This window comes from Oreochromis niloticus, linkage group LG23, assembly GCF_001858045.2.
Source record: "Oreochromis niloticus isolate F11D_XX linkage group LG23, O_niloticus_UMD_NMBU, whole genome shotgun sequence".
NCBI classification, from domain to species: domain Eukaryota; kingdom Metazoa; phylum Chordata; class Actinopteri; order Cichliformes; family Cichlidae; genus Oreochromis; species Oreochromis niloticus.
Window position 1 is genome coordinate 9,122,773 of NC_031986.2, and position 18,952 is coordinate 9,141,724.

The 18,952-nt window shown below is 40.4% G+C and overlaps 1 protein-coding gene across 2 annotated transcripts; it reads left to right on the forward strand.

Annotated features, from left to right (window-relative positions):
- The first annotated feature begins 8,422 nt into the window (after positions 1 to 8,422).
- slitrk5 (SLIT and NTRK like family member 5) lies at positions 8,423 to 14,772 on the forward strand. 2 transcript variants are annotated; one of them, XM_005450007.4, is made up of 2 exons: positions 8,423 to 9,366; positions 11,257 to 14,772. In XM_005450007.4, exon 2 carries the CDS (start codon positions 11,315 to 11,317, stop codon positions 13,940 to 13,942), a length of 2,628 nt encoding a protein of 875 aa, XP_005450064.1. In that variant the 5' UTR covers positions 8,423 to 9,366; positions 11,257 to 11,314; the 3' UTR covers positions 13,943 to 14,772. The 2 variants fall into 2 exon arrangements, with proteins under 2 accessions (XP_005450064.1, XP_005450065.1); XM_005450008.3 differs by lacking the exon at positions 8,423 to 9,366 and adding an exon at positions 10,037 to 10,608.
- The last annotated feature ends 4,180 nt before the right edge of the window (positions 14,773 to 18,952 follow it).

Below are 18,952 nucleotides of genomic sequence, written 5' to 3' on the forward strand. Positions count from 1 at the left end.
GATTTCTTGACAGAATGATTAACTGACTGACTAGACAGTTAAACTTACAGAGGCATAGTTTGTTGCCTGTGCATCAAACCCTAAAGTGCTCCCATAACCTTAAATGCCTTCATGCTTGCTGACTCCAGTCAAATGAATGGACTAGACTTGGTTATGGTTCACTGCTTTTGTTCCTCTGTGCGGGGAGCTAATAAGTCAATCCCATCCACTCCCTGATACATGGAGGATGCACTTATCGCATTGTCAGCAGCTCATTTCATTAAAGCCTCTGGTTAAGTTTGCATGTTACCGATTCAACATTTTTAAATTACCTCGCTAAGGCCGGCTCGTGCCAAGTCACGGGGAAAAACAAAGGGAAGGGCTCCCTGTGCAACCCTACCATGCTGCTTTGGCCATCAATCATGGCTGTCAGAGCAGCTGTGCTCCCGGTCTTTGGTGGGAACTCACACCAGAGCTCTACATCATCCGGAGCTGTGATGAATGCTCAGGCTTTAGCTCCAATGCCTTTCATTAGAGACCGTGCCATCGACAGGTAGCATTGCCACAGAATAAGTGCAAAGGATATCAACTGTCATGATGGCACTGAAAATATTTCATTTGACTGAAGCCGATTTTTAATGCAGTTATTGCCACTATAAGAGGAAAAAACTATCACTGTTACATTACATTTAACAGTTTTCTAATACTTGCCCACCTTGTTAGGAGAAGAAGGCCCACAGATATATAAGGATAAAAAAAATTACATCAGGTTCTGAAAAGTAATGTCTGAAGTTGTGTTACATCAGTTGGAAAACTCCACAAAACAGATTTTCTTATTGTTCATTTTCAATTTTTTTTCCCACTCTTTCTTGTGGAATTTATAAATCTAGTTAGACCGCATGAAGAAAAAAACACGCTCAAGATACAAAGGTGAAAGTCTGATATATGAACGTAAGCATAAAAGGAAAATATTGTGGATTACAGGGGGTTCAGGAGTCCCCCTTCTTTTCTTAGAAAAAAGTTTTTTTGTCCTCAGAAAATCATTCTAAACATGCCCAGTTAATATCATACGATTTAACAATATGTACTGAAACCATATTTGCTGCTTTTAGATGCAAAACAACGTTTTTAAGTTTCTGAGCCTCCCTCTCGTGTTGCTTGAAGCGGTTCGGTCCACTGCCTACTACTCTAACCCATGATTTTGCCAAGGTGAACTTACAGAAAAAGATGTGTGAGGCAATGTTCATTGCCACTCAGTAAAAGAAAACACACACAGTTGTAACCTGCTTTTTCTGAGGTCCATTATTGAATCTTGTGCTTCAGTGTGAGCCCTACATTGTTACGTGGAAGCCATAGCTCCAGATGCATGTTTCTGGAGAGAGGAGGTCTGTCGGCTATTGAATCGACTTGCTGAATTATCAACTTCTCAAGCAGTTTGTTTGTTTAGTGACCTGACTCATGAAACAGAATTTCCTCACCCTTGCCAGGTGATCTTGTGGTTGCAGGTATTCTGTGATATCAGCTGGATATTCTGAAACAGCAGAACAGCTATGGTGTTTTTTTATTGCCTAAACCACATCACTGAACCTACACACAATTCTCTCATGTTAGACATCAGTTCTGTCTGGAACTATGAAAAGTTTGGATTCCTTTACAGTACTGTGCAAATTAGTTTAACCACCTCTCAGTTCTTTATATTTAGCTTCCAAACAAACAAACACATCTTTGGGATTTTTTGTAGATTCAGCTAATGAGATGGGAACAAATTATAACACATTTTGACAGAAATAAAATAGTATTTCTGTACCAACAAGGAGATTCCCAAAGAGCTATTAGCCCAAAACCTGGTGTGCATGTGTCCTTAAAACAATTGAGGAAGCTGGAGGACAAAAAAAAAAGGCTATCTACAGCAGATGAGCTCTGTTGAAAGTCATGAACTTAAGCAATAGGAAGAAATATCTGACACGGAAGTTGGGGGTTGCTGCTGGCCTTGAGCCGATCATTCTACTGTTTGACGAAGCCTCATCAGAAATGGTCTCAGTGGAAGAGTAGTTGTCAAAAAGCCATTCTCAAAGAAAGGAAACCAAGAGAAAAGCCTAAAGTATACCAACTTACATGAGAACTGCGCTGAAAATCAGTGATTACAGGCCTCATAGAGTCATGAACCCAAATTAGAAGTTTTTGGTTCAAAACATCAGTAGGAGAACGTCAGCTCAGCTCAGCTCAGCGGTACAAGAGTCTACAGCAATCAGTAAAACATGGTGGAGGTGCTGTCTTGTACTTTGAAGGTGATGTGGGGAATTAGAATTGATAGAAAAAAGTTTTCCTATGAGAGTTCAAGCTGTGCTATAGAAAAAAATATGTAGTGGTCGTGACAAATTAGCATGATTTTTTTCTTGCAGATAAAATGGAACTATTTAAAATAACTGGCTACCTGAGAATTAAGAGTTATCCTTGAGTTTTTAAAGCCAGTACTATTTCTAATAGTACTGCTATGTAATTTTCACTCTTATTTATTGCACGCAAACTGCAGTTCTTGCCGCCATCACATCAAAAGCATCAATATAAAGTTTATCAGCTGTAAAACTGTTCAAGGACAGCTTCTAAAATGTCTTCAATTAATATATTTCAGTAAGAAACATCAAGAGGCATTTTGTGGGCTAGCCACAGATTATTAATGTTAATATGTTTTTTGTATATGTTAAATATAGCTTCCAAAAAGCAGAAAATGGGCTTGTACTGTAGCTTTGATGGCAGTTGCATTAAATGTGGCACAGCAAGGACTGAATCCATTTAGTGGCGTGATTGGTGGAGTGACACTAGCAGAAAGCAACAAAACGCTTTCGCTTCCACATCCTATCCATCCATGCTTGTCTCATTAGCCTTCGTTCCATTACAGGGCCAAAAACTACATCCAAGGTTGTTTATGTAAAGCAATTTCTGGACTGCATCTTGTTATCAGCGGAGGAGATGTGCCAGTTGGATTGTACTGTCAAAGTGAAATTGTTTTTTAATTCCACATTATCAGGTTTTTGAATGGATCCTGGCCCCGAAGACCTGTTCTAGACCTACTGGGTTATAACGGAAATTGCTAGCAGCACCAATTGGCCTCTGGACACGCAAGCCAGATGAGACTTCATAAGTTAATCATACCACAATCCATATCAGGCTCTCTGCTGACAAAAGAATTTGATTTCTATTAAGGGAAACAGTCAGAATTGCCTAAAAATAATGTAAGCCTAAATGATGAGGTTGCTTTAATGTTAAGCATCTCACTCATTTAATTTACAGCTATATTGCACATAAATGCAGCATTTTATTACTTAGTGTTTGTCTGATGTCATGTACTGCATTAACAAATCTCCAGACCCAGAATAGGAAATTATTCAGAGTTAACATCCACTTGTATTTTCACTGACGAACAAGTCAGCACATTAAAACACCGACTGAAATCTTTTTCTTTAAATGGAAGTGGATAAAATGTAAAATGTCAAATTGGAAAGAACAACCAATGGTGTATATCCCCAAAGAGATGTTTTCTTTTAGGCACATTTCATTATTTCCTCTACCCACTGCTTTTGGCTCATAGCCTGACTACCAGAAGGCTTTTTCTTTGATATCACAGACAGCCAAGTCCAGAACACAGTAAGACTGAAGTGTGTGAAGTGCATAAAAACACAATGATTATATGATTATGGTGATCGGCACTTCTTTGAATAACCCCCTCTTTTTTTTTGGTTCAATGACACAAAAAGTTCAGTCTTGTTTCCTGGAAAAAATTGTGCAAAGATCATTCATTATAAATCTATGTCAAATTAAATACAAGGTAGCAACATTTCTTTCCATTTTCCTGAAAGATTGCCACGCTGTGTCAAATATAAATAAAAATAAAAGCTAAAAAGATGACATTTCAACATTCAAACTGAGATCTTTTTCTGTTTTTTGTCAGAAATAAACATTAATTTTGAAGGTTGTAGACATCCAGTGTTGTGAAACACATATTTGAAAAAAAAATCTAATATCCATTTGGATTAATTACTAGTATGATTTGTTAGAAAAAGACCAATCTTTCAAAAGTAAAGATAGGGAGGGTTTCACCACTCTGTAAAAGATCTTGTGTCTGGCAAATGTTTTAATAATTTATGCCTCAAAGGTTTAAGTTCTCATCGATGATTAGAGATGATGATACATGTCCCTCCCAACAACATGATATCAAAAAATCTTTGGCTTTTGAAAAGTTCTCTCCAAAGTTCTGTCAATCAGGGTCCCAAAACAGCATCATAAATGAAAAACCATTTATATTTTTATTTTCCTCTATCATATGTTTAGAGTTATGGATAGTTCTCTAGGACTAGCTTGTGCTTTGACCTTATAAGATTAAGAATATCATTAAACTGTTTTTGGAAATTATGACTACTGCATACTCCAGCTAAAGAGAAGACTGGAAACCCAGCCTGTTTTCAGCACAAAGTTCAACTCCATCAAACATTATGTGGTGACAACACCAGCATGAGTAACTTGCATAACTGTGAAGGCACCATTAATGCTGAAAGATATGTATACAAGTGTTAAAGCAATCTATACAGAGAAAAGGCAATACAATGCTAAACCCTATTCTGTTCTTCACTTCAGCATGAATAACAGGACCTAAACTGCCATACATGTAGTCTGGACTTGTCAGCCATTTAATTTATTCTGGCACATTGTGAAAATAAATAAAAAAAAAGTTAATTAAATTAAAACTACATCAACTAACAATGGAACATGTTGCTTACACTATTCAACTGATCAAAGTGTTTGATTTTTATCATTTTAACTATAAAAAATTATATCAGCACAGCTTTGATTCCAAGAATCAAAGCCATGATTACGCCCTGACCTACTATATTACCAAAGCGTTTTAATCTGTATCTACTACCCCAATACCTGATAATACATTAACTTGGCAGGAGTTACAAATGTTCTTATTAACCAGATCTAGTTCATTAGTCTGAGGTGTGCATTCACAGTCTAAATATGGGCAGCAGCAGCAGAAGATGATATCCAAGCTCCGCTAAGATTTAAGTTTCCAAATCTTCGTTCCATGTGAACCCACTGATGAAAATAATGTAAACACATGAAAAAATTATGATATGGCATCATTTCTTAAACATTATTCATTATTTATTCCTTGTTAATCAATATTTCAAGCATTTGTGGGGATCTAATGAGCAAAATTATGTTGATTTTTTAAAATTGCATTTTTCTGTACCATTTTTAAGTAGATATTAAATATATTAAATGTGTTTCATTAACTATTTACAACGTGATGAGTTTTTGGAACCACTGTTGTATGTTGCATTACCTAATAGTGATTATGCTAATGTTGATTAAAAAAATCTTTCACAGAGTAAAAAATGCTTTGAGATGAGTTCATATAAAAGATACATGTTAAGCTCACAATAGCGTGAACTTTAATTTGCATTTGATATCTTGCCTATTTATTCCAAACCTGATTATACTACAGTATAATGTGCTTTATGCTGCAGATCTATGGTAATAGCTTTCATGTTTGTATGAACCCCATTAGCCTGTGTCAAACAGCGATTAACATCCACACACAAAGATGGTAACATATGTGTTTGCCCACAGAAATGTTCCCTGACACACGCCTGTGTGTGCTGGTGAAAATGTGATGCAACAAAGTCATATTTAAAGATACGTCCACACGCATACTGCGACCACCATACTTTATCGAGGCTATCTAGCGCTCTTCCTCTATCTAGCTCTCCCATCAGCGATACACAAAGTAATTTAAGGCAAAAAATGATTTAGGACAGCTACACCCCCTTGCTATGATGCCATGATGCCTCTCAGGGGAGCCTGCCACAGTCCTTTCCAGAGGGAGGAAGCAAAAACCCTGCCGCATTAATTTTTTTTTTTTCCATCGCTGTATTCCAGCTGGGGTTCCATAGATACTGATTTTTCTGTCCCCACAGGATAGACCACTCTTAATACGATTACAGAGCTAGAGACTTTAAGATAATTCAAAGCATCTCCACGGTTAATTCTGAGAAGGCGGCATGGATGCCACATCCGCTTATTGTCATTCCCTGCATGCTAAAGAGAGCATAAGAGTTGACTTATTACCACACAATACTGACTAAGTGGGAAATCTCTTTGGACATGGCGGCCCACCATATGCTAGATTTAATTCGATTTTCTTTTTAGGCTTTAGTTAAGTGCTTCTAAAGTTTCTTGTTCCACAGCAAGAGGGTAAGAGGGCAGCTGTAGCTTTGACTTGAATTGCTTCTTCAAGAAGGGGCAAATAAGCCACGAGTTTGCTAAAATACAGAACACTTATAGCGACACAGCAGCATTAGCGTATTGGGTGCAAAACTGGATTAAACCTAATCCTAGAGTAAATTCATTTCTTTCAGTGCAGATCTCTTGCAAATGTGTGTTTTCTAGGACTAGGAGCTTAATCCAAAGAAGGGTCCATAAAGAGATGTGATGTGTTTGCTTTAGCTTAATTGTCTGCTACATTTTTAATACCCACTTAATCTGAGGTTAAAGGTTGTCTTAATGAGGAATCTGCCCTACCACATCAATAGATGTTAGAAGATGTTATGGTGATGGCTTTTAAAATTGCAGGTTGTTCAAAAACACTTTATATAAAAGATAAACACTGTCAGTTTGATGTCACCCAGTGGATTTCGGTTTTTAAGTCTCAGTGTTTGCATTATTACTGCTTCCATGTTATTGTTTGAGGAGCAAGAGGTGACTGTATTTAGAGCACAGTATGGCGTGCTATAGGTTGTTAGCAAAATGGGTGCAGGGCACAAACACTGATGACAAGCAGATAAATATCAATAATTTTTCCTTTTACTGTTTTTGATGGGCTGTACCTCTAATATGAAAAAGCATTACCTGCTTTAACATCCTTTTTGAGTCTGAGGGGCAACTTTACTTAAAAAATTAGCATTTAGTTGTATTCGGCATTAAAAATGTCCTTTTCAAGCCAGACATGTTGCTGTCCTAAAAAGAAACAAAAATATAATCAGGGTACTTCTGCACTGGCCTTCCGATGGGTGCTGGTGAAGCCCAGTATGGTGGCCTTGAGAGGTCAAACTCACTCAAGCTTAAGAAAACACTAGCAGACAGAAGAACATTGCAAAAGCACACAAAATACAGCAGAAGTTGAATAAAACATAACAGAAATAACAAAAAATAGTGTAAAAGGCATTTAAAAAATCACAAAACAAAAGTGAAGTGTTTTTGGGGACACAGGTGCAGAAGTGACAAGCTAACAGTAAATGTGTATTTTCAGTATTATATGAAACGTGACAAACCATGTTACTTTGCATTGTTTTCCGCCTCACTGATGAACACTGCTTCTCTTAAACGTGTCTCAGTCTCACAGCAATCCTTCTTTAGCTTTGGTTTCTGTCACTTCTGCAGCTGGTCCGTCATGTTATTGTGTCCCCACAAACACTTCTTTTTTGGCGGGGGGGTTTACTTATGACTTTTACAGCATTTATTTTAATTTTGTTGTGATTTCTGTTCTGTTTTATTCAACTTTTGTTGTATTTTGTGTACTTATGGTGTGTTTTTCTACTTGCTGGAGTTTTCATGAGTTGCAGTTCATTTGACCTCTCTGGGCCACCGTAAAATTGGCTTTTAGAGAATATAATTGTTTTATGTATACATAAACGCTTACAGCTGCCCTCTTACGAAAAACTTTAGAAGGCTGTAAACATATTAAAGTTGGGCCTTTTTAACATGGGGTCTATGGGGGTTGACTCACTTTTGAAGCAAGCCTCAAGTGGCATTTGTGGTACTGCAGTTTTGGACTCTTCTGCTTTGAGTTCACTATAACTGGCTGCTTGATCAAGTCCAGTACAGGAAGGCAGGGGGATAACAATGTGCAGCTAATACATTCCTGAAGTGCCAAGAACTCATATCGATGGCGCCTCAAAGAATGTTCTTTTCAGCAGTTCGGGCTGGGTGTCAGCCATCTTCTCCCAACTTCTCTAAAAAAGGAAATCAAGGGGGGTACTGTGGTCATTTAATGACAAATGAAGAGCTCCCCACCGTGTCCAGCTGTGACTTTCAAAAGCGTGGAGGAGGGCTTGGTGGATAACAGCTAAATCGCTGCTGAGTGACAAATCAAATGGTTGTTGCAGCTAAATCAAAAGACAGCGAGTTACAAAGTGCAGCCTGAGAATGCAAGTCCTGCCAAGAAGCCTTTTTCATCATTATGCTGCCCTCTACGGGTCTTCTTCTTCCAGCCTCACTCTTTTTCCACCCCCCCACCCCCACCACCCATCCCCAACACACACACACACACACACACACACATCATCATCACCCCTCCTCAGCACCACCAGCCCGCCTCCCCCACATTACCACAGCTTGCACCCCCCTCCCCTCGCCTTCCTAAACCACCCCCCTTAAAGAGTATTGCGCGCATTAAATTGCTTTTCATTTCCGTGCTGTGACAGTCTCTGAGATTGGGGGGGATTTATGCATTTTCACGAGTGACTTTCACTGTCATGCTACGGTAATTATTTCATAATACGTCCTTCGCTGCAGGGCACGGGCTGGTTTGCACCAACCAACCGAGATTAAGTTCCACTAGTTGACAACGTTGGGTGGAAAGATGAAGCGCGCGCGTACATAGGATATCCTATGAGCAGGAGCAACAGAACTGCAGAAAACAGAAGAAGGAGAAGGAGAAGAGGAGGAAAGGGGGAGATCGGATTCTCGCAGCCGAGGAGGCAGCTGGAGGAACATTGATCTCCGGTCGATTTGGACGCACTGGCAATTGAAATAAAGAGACCTTGAGCAGATCTATACATAAACTGGTAGGAGCCGCACCGCTGGCAGCAGACGGGGGAGGGGAGGGGGGGGGGGATTCGTGCCTCTCTCTGAGCCGCTTCCTTCGTCAGTGCGCATGGATGAAAGTCACAGTTAAAATGCATGCGGCAAGTCCTGTCTGATGTGGGATTACCGCGTTTTTATTCGCCCCCCTCGCCTCCCGACCATGTTCCAACTTTGGTTTTGGCTCTTTTTCCGAGATGACACTGCTAATTTCAGTCGGCGCTGGGAGAGCACCGGAGCCCGTTTCGCCGCGCTGGCTGTCACATCATCGGCGTGAATGAGAACGTTACCCGCGCTCGTCCATGCCTGGTTTATGGAGCTAAACACCGCGGAGACTTGACTTGATTTTTTTTCTTTCATCTTTCTTTTCTTTTCTTTTCCTCTTTTTTCTTATATTTTTTTAATCATCCGACTGAAGGGCGGACAGTGAAATCACGAAATCCATGTTTTCACTGAGGCTGGGGGGAAAAGACCGGGCACAGCCGTGATTTTCGGCATGTTTTGGCGTTTACCGGAATCAGTACGGTAAGAAAACCCTGATTTCTTTTCTCTCTCCCCCCCCCATTTCTTTTGGTTTAACTGCATGTCTCAGCTGAGACGTTATGCCTTTTTAACGTATTCTTTTTTTTATTGGGAGGAGGAGGGGTGAGTGTGTATCTGTGTGTGTGTGTGTGTGTGTGTGTGTGTGTGTGTGTGTGTGGAGGGGGGGGGATCTCTCCGTGGTGCTGAAATCTGCTTCCACCCTCGGTCACATTACCGAAGTTGATCCCGGATTTAAAGATGCTGTTAAGAAAGGTGTCTGCGGCCGCTGTGCCAGTAACAAGCACAGAGCCCGCATTTCTGCGCTCCCGTTAGAGCATCCCGTTGTTTTTTTTGTTTTTTTTAAAAAGCCTGCTGCATCCGCACACGGATGCTCTGCAAAGACAAGGCGCGCTGATGCACTGGCGTTCCAAGTTATATCTCCATTATTTCCGTGAGCCTGGCTTTTAAAAACAAATATTTATTTATTTATTTGAAATGGTGTTAAACTGAAATATTTCAAACATTTTGATTGACACCTCAGTGGTGGAGTGTCTGTGTGCGTGCGTTAAAATTGCGCTTATTTATTTTATTTTGATTTTTTGGGGGAGGGAGGGGGGTGATTTATGGAGCGATGTGTGGGCTTTTTGTGCTCTTTTAAGGAACGCACACAGACCCAAATGTGTGCGTCTGCTGTGCGCGCACGTGTGTGTGCACGCGCGCGTCTGAGGCGGTGAGAGAGAGGGAGAGAGAAAGAGAGAGAGATCTGTAACCTTCTATATAGCAGATGCCATACATAATACTTGATTATAGAATTATTTACTCCACGTAAAAATGTAGTTTGGATCACAGATCCTCCGCGAGATTTGCCTTTGATCAACTCCTCTCCTTTCTTTCTTTTCAATCTTTCTTTTCTCTTTTTTCCTCTTTTTTTTCCGCCCGTGGGCAGCAGCAGCAACAGAAGAAGGAGAAGAAGAAGGGCTGCGACTGTCGCCTTGTAGGCTCATATTCACATTTTCTATGGCAGGCCGGATATATATGTGTGTATCAATTTTTCTACAGAGATGAGGACTGTCTGCTTCTCCCTGTCGATTGGTATCAGGGAACCGGCATTTTATTTTTATTCTCACCGAGGACTGTTTTTAATCATAGCACAGGAATAACCCCCCCCCCCCCGTCTTTCGTCCTCATGTTGTGGAGGTGGAGAGAAGGGATCCGACAGTTTCCCCAAGTCGTCGGGTATGGGGGGTGAGTGAGAAATCTTTGTAGTTCGGAGATAGGAGTTCATCCTCGAGGTTTTAATGTGAGTTTGAATCCTCAAAGAAAAAACAAACAAACAAACACATACACATAATAATAATAAGAATAAGAATAAGAATAATAACAGAGACCGTAAATGCAACAATCACCCATCTCACAAAGGATGCGACTCGAGATTACCTGACAAGAAGTGTCGTTTGTCGTTTTTCCACTGTCATCTGTTAACAAATACTCGAATCTCCGCGTCTGCAAACGGTGGATGGCGATAGCTTCTTTTTCTTCTTCTTCTTATTCTAACAAGATGGATTGGAATTCAGGCGAGCTATCAAAAAATGCGCAGTGGCCGTCCAATAACGGATACTTGTGTTAACTTAAATACAACATTCTTTTTGCATGCAGTTGTTAAACACGCAACTTGTTTTCTGCCACCTTCAAAATCAAAATGATGCCGACATAACACATCTGCATATTGGAAAAATATGTGTGTGTGTGTGTGTGTTTGTGTGTGTGTGATGAATACATCTAATGTTTGCTCATTTAGGCTCTTCTGACTGAGCACATTTGCATTTCTGTAAATATTGCACCTGTGCCCATGCTGTGTAAAACACAACTCGTCCTTTTCTCTCCCCTCCTTAGATGACACCTCATACTGGTACTGCACTTGAGTGAGCTGGGGCATCCTCTCCCAGGAAAAATGCATATCTGGATCCTAAAAATAATACTTCTGATTGCATCATCTCTGAGGCTGGTTGAGATGTATGACAATTATGGGGAGATCTGCCGAAACCTGTGCACATGCGAGGAGAAGGAAGGGATCCTGACGGTGAGCTGCGAGAACCGGGGGATCATCAGGCTGACGGAGATCAGCCCCGTCCAGTACTCCATGTACCACCTCCTGCTCACGGGCAACCTCCTGAAGAAGCTCTCGGTCGATGATTTCATCAATTACACCGGGGTGACCATCCTGCACTTGGGGAACAATGATATCTCTGAGATAGAGTCGGGTGCCTTCAATGGACTTCAGGGATTAAAAAGGTTGCACCTGAATAACAACAAGATAGAAGTTCTGAGAGATGAAACCTTTAAAGGACTTGAGAGCCTGGAATACCTACAAATTGATTATAATTTCATCACAAACATAGAGTCCAACGCCCTGAGCAAACTACACCAACTAACAGTGATGATTCTGAACGACAACCTGCTCTCTGCCCTTCCTCCCAACATCTTCCGGAATGTCCCCCTTACGCACTTGGACCTGAGAGGGAACCGCTTAAAAATGTTCCCCTATATTGGCCTCCTGGAGCACATGGACAAAGTTGTGGAATTACAACTGGAGGAGAATCCGTGGAATTGCTCCTGCGAGCTCATTGCTCTGAAGGCTTGGCTGGAGAGTATAGCTTACACGGCTCTGGTGGGAGAAGTGGTGTGCGAGACACCGTTCAGGCTCCACGGAAGGGACCTGGATGAGGTGTCAAAGCAGGAACTCTGCCCACGAAGACCCCTAGAAGACACAGTCAGGCCTGCGCCGCCTAGCAGCACTAATGGATACTACCAGACCACACCGGCCGCTGTCACAGCCTCTGCCACCTCTTCGGCTGTTTTAAGGTCTTCTTCCAGGCCTACCAAGGGCACACGGCAATTGAACAGAACCAGGTTAAAGCCCACCTCCCGAATACCAGGCGGCAACCCATACAACTATGGCCCCATCATTGCTTTTCAGACCAAATCTCCTGTGCCTTTGGACTGCCCCACTGCCTGCACATGTAATCTGCAGATATCTGAAATTGGGTTAAATGTCAACTGCCAAGAGAGAAAGATTGAAAGCATTTCTGACCTAAAACCCAAGCCATACAATCCTAAAAAAATGTATCTCACTGGAAATTACATCCCTGTGGTGCGGAGATCAGATTTTGTCGACGCCACTGGATTGGATTTGCTTCACCTGGGAAACAACAGGATAACTCTGATCCACGACCGGGCTTTTGGGGATTTAACCAACCTGCGTAGGCTGTATTTGAATGGTAATCTCATGGACAGGCTCACAGGAGAAATGTTTTTTGGTTTGCAGAACTTACAGTATCTTTATTTAGAGTACAACAAAATCAAGGAGGTCGATGCGGGCACTTTCCGCTATCTCCCTAATCTGCAGCTGCTTTTCCTGAACAACAACCTCCTGAAAACTTTACCTGTGGGCATCTTTTCCAGCCTCTCCCTGTCTAGGCTTAATCTGCGTAACAACCATTTCCAAAACCTCCCCGTGAGTGGTGTTTTGGATCAGCTCAAGCTGCTGTTGCAGATAGATCTGTTTGAGAACCCCTGGGAATGCTCCTGTGATATAGTGGGGATGAAGATATGGCTCGAGCAGCTCAGTGCAGGCACTGTGGTTAATGAGGTCGTGTGCGAGACGCCAAAACGCCACACAGGAATGGACCTGCGTTCTGTCCCATCAGAGCAGCTCTGCCCAGATTACTCCGAAGCTTATGTCTCGCCGACTCCACCTACGGAGGAGCCCATGGACGAACACGTTGTCACCACAGGTGCTACTCGGAGGTTGGACACCCCCGGCAGCACCGTCCCCCTCTCCGTCCTTATCCTCAGCCTCCTGCTTGTTTTCATCATGTCTGTCTTTGTGGCCGCGGGGCTCTTTGTTGTTGTCATGAAAAAGCGTAAAAAGTCACAGAGTGACCGTACTAGCACCAACAACTCCGACGTCAGCTCTTTTAACCTGCAGTACAGCCTCTACAGCAACCGCTCTGGACCTAAAGTTAAGGCCCCGGCTGGTCATGTATATGAATATATCCCCCATCCAATGGGCCATATGTGCAAAAATCCCATTTACAGGTCAAGGGAGGGGAACACAGTGGAGGATTACCGTGACCTCCATGAGCTCAAGGTCACATACAGGAGTACCCCAGATGATGAGAGGGATAGTAGTACAATGAGGAGCCCTTCATACAGTGTTAGCACCATCGAGCCACGTGAAAACCCTTCCCCTGTGCAGGATGCAGACCATTTCTTCAGAGGGATCCTTGAACCTGATAAGCAGTCACCCCACCAGTCCATCCCGTCAATCCCTGCAGGGGCCAATTTAGAGTACAAGTATACGGGGCCCGTGTCGTACACGTACAACCCAAATTTTGATGTCAGACGTCAGTTCTTGCACCCGGAGAGAATAAGAGAAACAGTGCTCTATGGCACAGCACCCAGTACTGTTTATGTCGAGCCCAACAGAAATGAGTATTTGGAGCTAAAAGCTAAACTGCAGTCTGAGCCTGATTACCTCGAAGTTCTTGAGAAACAGACCACCTTTAGCCAGTTCTGAGCAACAGAGTCGTGAGCGTAATGAAGCATTTTCTCTCTCGACCCTCCTTGAAACAGTGGCTCAGTTTCTAGGGTGCCTTGGCACAAATACAAACAAGCAAAAGAGAAAGAGTTGAAACGGGGTGTGCCGAACAATCTTATTCTTATTTCAGAAACATGACATTACAGGAATGGATACAGCTTTCTCGAGACATGGATGAACAAAATTGCTTAACTGATGATGCAAAATCTATTTTTCTATGGTGAAGATCGAATAACACACAAAAATGTAAGTGTACAGGTAAATCTTACCCAACTTCATTTTCAGGAATATAACCATGCATAAGGTATATTGTGAATCAGAAAAAGAAATGTTTATAAAAATCACACCTGGACATACAAGAAAAAACAAACAAACAACAAAAAAAAAACCCAACACATTGTACAGCAGATCATCAAAACTGTGTAGGACTATTTTCTGCTGTAGTCTGTAAGTAAGTATTTATTGATATAATCTGCCATGTCTTTTCAAAACTTTTGATTCTTCATCAATATTACCTGTGTCATCATACTCCATCATCCTCCGGAAAAAGGCTTATGTTTCTAGTTTCATTTACTGTAGCTCTGCATTGTAAAAGTGGCTTTTCTTTATCCTTTTTTGGTTTTCTTTTCTTTTGTTTCTCGGAAAGTGGCACACCCCAATGTTCAAAACAGACTGCGTCATTTGAAGAAGATGAAAAAAAAAAGAAAAAAGAAAAAAGAAGTGTCTTTGTATGCTTTCTGCACTTTTTGGAAATGGAAGGCAAGTTAGCCTTCATTGAGCTCTCATAAAGGAGATTATTATATTAAAAATGAATATGGCTATTCATTCTTAATATGTAGGATTGATATGTTATCAAAACAAAAATTCATAAATGATATTTGAAGTATTAATTATGTTGTGTAATACTGGTATTTTAATCAATGTAACACCTATTTTTATACGAGCATTGGCAAATTCTCTATCGATTATGGGTTCTTTTGTTTTGATTGCTTTGCACTTATTGCACTATATTGACCAAACTATGTTATTGTCATCAAATAAACATGATGTCAGGTTCATATAATGTGCTTATGCGGAAACTGAAGGTGGAATGAGGCCATTTGGGGTTTTGGTTCAGCATGTGGGTTTTAGATGTGCAATCAAGAGAGTTTTCCAACAGCTAAAAGTTGTTTTATGCCATAATCAGTTAACAATATATCGGCTGACCAGATCAGACTATGGTGTGCACTCAGTCAAAGAAGATAAAGATACAGTGTATACGTGCTCCACTTAAAGGGGGAGGTTGCATCTTCAGTGAGAATTGGAATCAATGGGTATTAATCAATGACCATTATGTAAGGCTGGCCTTCTGCAATTATACCACGACAACATCATCCACAATGTCGTCTGTCAATGGATGAGCAGGTGTTTTATATAAACATCATTTGGCAACTTTGCAAAGTCAGCGGGTATGAAACATAAAGATGTGCTGGATTGCGTTTTTGGTGTCAAAACGTAATAGGTCTGTTTGATATACAAACAGTTTTGTAAGACAAGAAGTTTAAAAATATAAGAAAACATGTTCAAAATCTGCTTTTTTTCTCCGATCTTTAAAGTGCTTGTTTGTTAAGTGACTTCTCACTTGACCCACTTAAATCCAATATGCAAAGTAGATCTATAAAAATGCAGAGGATGCACTGTGCCACCATTTTCAGTGCGCAGCAAGCGTCACCATTTAGGAATTCAGTGTTCCAGAACTGAGATGGGCACACGGATCTTTCTGGAGAGGAATCAAAAGAATGGAAGAAGTGTGTGTGTGTGTGTCTGTGTGTGTGTGTCGGGGGGGTCGGGGCGGCTGAGCCACATCAGACACCTTAATGCGACACTTAATTCTGAATTCAAAAGGAATAACTATGAATTTATATTATTTTAATCGACTTTTTCCTGTAGAAAACGGCTATTTTACGGTATTTAGCTGTACTGTTTTCTATGCGATGCCAGCTGCCTTTTCTCAATGACAAAAAAGGGAAAAAATCCAATGCTCTGGGTCCTCTTCTTTTGTTGGATCTTTTCATAGAAGCCCAGAATGAGAACAGAAGGCACCATTTGGGAGATGAGGAGTCCTGGAACTGAGTGTAACTGTGGATGTGTCATACATGTAGCAGGGGATGTGAATCATAGCCAAGAAGTGCGTGCAGTTGCCCAGTATTAGTGGCCTATGGGATGTCGCAGTACTGACAATTTTTGACATTATTTATTTTTCTGATGCCAATGTTGAAAGAGGAAATCATTTATAGTTTACTGAGGTTCAACGAGGATCTGAGCAGTGCATTGACAAATTGTTTAAAATGCGGGCAGATGGTTCTTTTTCTTTTTATCTGTTTTATTATTATTATAATTTTCATAGTATTGTATTTTTCAGGATGATTTGGCTACGTTCAAGAGAAAAAAGAAAAAAAACAAAACAAAAATGCTTTAGCACAATTACATAATCACTAAATCATGTATTCCAAATGGGCTTGTTAATACCATATGCGCGCACATGTACATCTCTCTAGCCCAAAGTCCCAGTGTGGACGTTTATCACTCTGTCCCGGTGTAATTGGGGAATGGGTGCACTGAGAATCCCACTGCAGGAGGCTATAATGTGCACGTGTGTGTGCGTACAGATAGAGGTGAATGGCGGCGGGGGGGGGGGGCGGGGGGGGGACTAATTCCAGTTGAAATAATGCTTTTAACCAGCCAATGGCCTCTCTAGGTCCTTACACAAATGGATGCATCAAGGAAGGACAGAGAGTTAATTATTATCCTTTCCCGGATTATTCAGTCTATAGCCTTCTATAAGGCTTCTATATAGTGCATTCAGCGGCTGTGGAAGTTTTTCGGCAATAATCCCTCACACAAACAGTACGATTTCTGCAGTGGTCAATATTTGTATTCAGATGAGGAAAGAAGCTCTAAGGTGAAATATTTCCAAATGTGTTGCTTCATGCTACACACGAGCCCCCATGATTTATGGCTAAAACTCGCCGTGTGGAATCTGATGCAGGGCTGATGCAACACAAGGTGTGATGTAGGTGCAGATGTAGCTGTCACAGAGGCCTCACTCTTTTGCTTTGCTTGCAGCAAGGAAAGTTCAGAAGACACTGGTTAAGTTTGTTTAAAAGATTTTTTTTCCTCAGAAAACTAAAAGCAGAGGGAGAGACACTCTCCTTCTGCTTTCACACCATTTGAGAGTTAATCAATGTTGAATCCGAGTGGGACAGCGCGTGAAACCCGTCCAAGCTGCGTGAAGTTGTTGGCTCATCATTCTGCTATTTTCGGTACATGGACTTTAAGTTGGAGGCAATTATTTTCTAACAGTGTATGAAAATACCCGGCTAATTAAACATTTTCTGGATTTGATTTAGCAGACTTATGCTAAGATTATATTTCATAGCTGATCAGATGGTACTGGCAGAGTTTTGTGTTTATGGTAAATAAAATCAGCTTGATGCTACACATACACAGGGCCATGTTTACCTACTACAGAGCCCAGGGGCAAACGAAAGCTCAAGGCCCCCTTCAGTTCCAGTTCCTCTTTGTGTACTGCATATGTATCATGTTGCCTTTTAAGTGTTCATATGTACTGTTTAGTTTGCTTCTGAACAATTTTATTGACTAAATCATATAAACAGAATTCAAAGTATTCAAGTAGATCAAAGCCAGGACTTCAATAAACAGTAAAAACTGATTATGCATTATTAGTTGTTATGCATAAAATTTTTTTCAAAACGTTTTATATATTTACATGTAACCAACAAAAAATTCAAAGCATTGCACAAATTCAGGATTTAATACAAAGTAGAAATGAAAGCATTGGCCTTAAGCCCTCATACTTTTTATTGTTTTTAAATCTTTTTTTATTTGAAATGAATCAAATTTACAACAAAGCAATTGTCAAAAACAATGAAGACAGTCTTGATTATACATAAGAGCAATGTGTGTAGATTCACATACATAACAAAAACAGTGTTCAGTAGAAATATTAGGTTTCAGCCCTTTTGCCTGTCGTATACTTTAATTTTTTTTTTTGCAATGAATTAGATTTATCACAAAGTAATTGTCAAAAATGATAAAGACTGTCTTGCTTATGTGTTAATGAGCTCTTATGCAAATGAATGGTTTGTCAAAATGTGTTGTGTTAAAAAAATGCAAAAAAAGATGTATTTGCTTTGTTTTTTTTTATTTTGTTAGGCCAAAACGGTGTAAAAAAATGTAAATCAATATGTAGCAAATGGTGTTTTAAAAATATTTAATATTGGAATGGCTAACACCGAATCATTTTGTTTCAAATCCTGAGAGCTCAAACAACACAAATTCACATCAACTTTTTTGATGATACATTTGATGATTTCATTCTTTCTTTAATATTTTTTTTGTAAGGCTTTTAATTTGAAGGATTGTATTATTGAATTGCTGGCCTGATGAAACAAACACTGACAAAAGTGATTAAAAATAAGTGTTATTTTGATGAAATTATTATTTTTGTTTCTTATCATATGAAATGGGGGTGTCAAACTCATGTTCACATTTAATAAGCTTTTTTTAAACAAAATTAGCAAAAAATAATTCAGTTTCAGCTTTTTTTTTCTCTTTTTTCACATTAATGTAATTTACCTGTCATTACAGGTACATTACATGCAAAGGTCTTGTGCCTTTATAAAATGTAAATTTTTCTTAAGTAAACAGTAGCATTATTTGCTTTTATTATTTAAACAGTGACTAGATCTGAAGGCCATCCATTTGGCTGAATTGGCCCCCCTGGCCGGCCACATATGGCGCCAAGGCCATGTGTTTGATACCCCTGCAAATGCTTCATTATTTTAAGCTTGTATGCATTGTCTCTCTTTTAGTTTACCACCTGACGCTGCAACAACATGTTTAAATGATAATTAGGCTAATGCGCGGCTGCCCGCTCTATACGGAGACAGATAGAGAGGGTGGACATTTTCCATATGCTCGAGCGAT

Bases quoted from the DNA above. Each gene is read 5' to 3' on its own strand.
- slitrk5 (XM_005450007.4), top strand. From the start codon at position 11,315: ATGCATATCTGGATCCTAAAAATAATACTTCTGATTGCATCATCTCTG.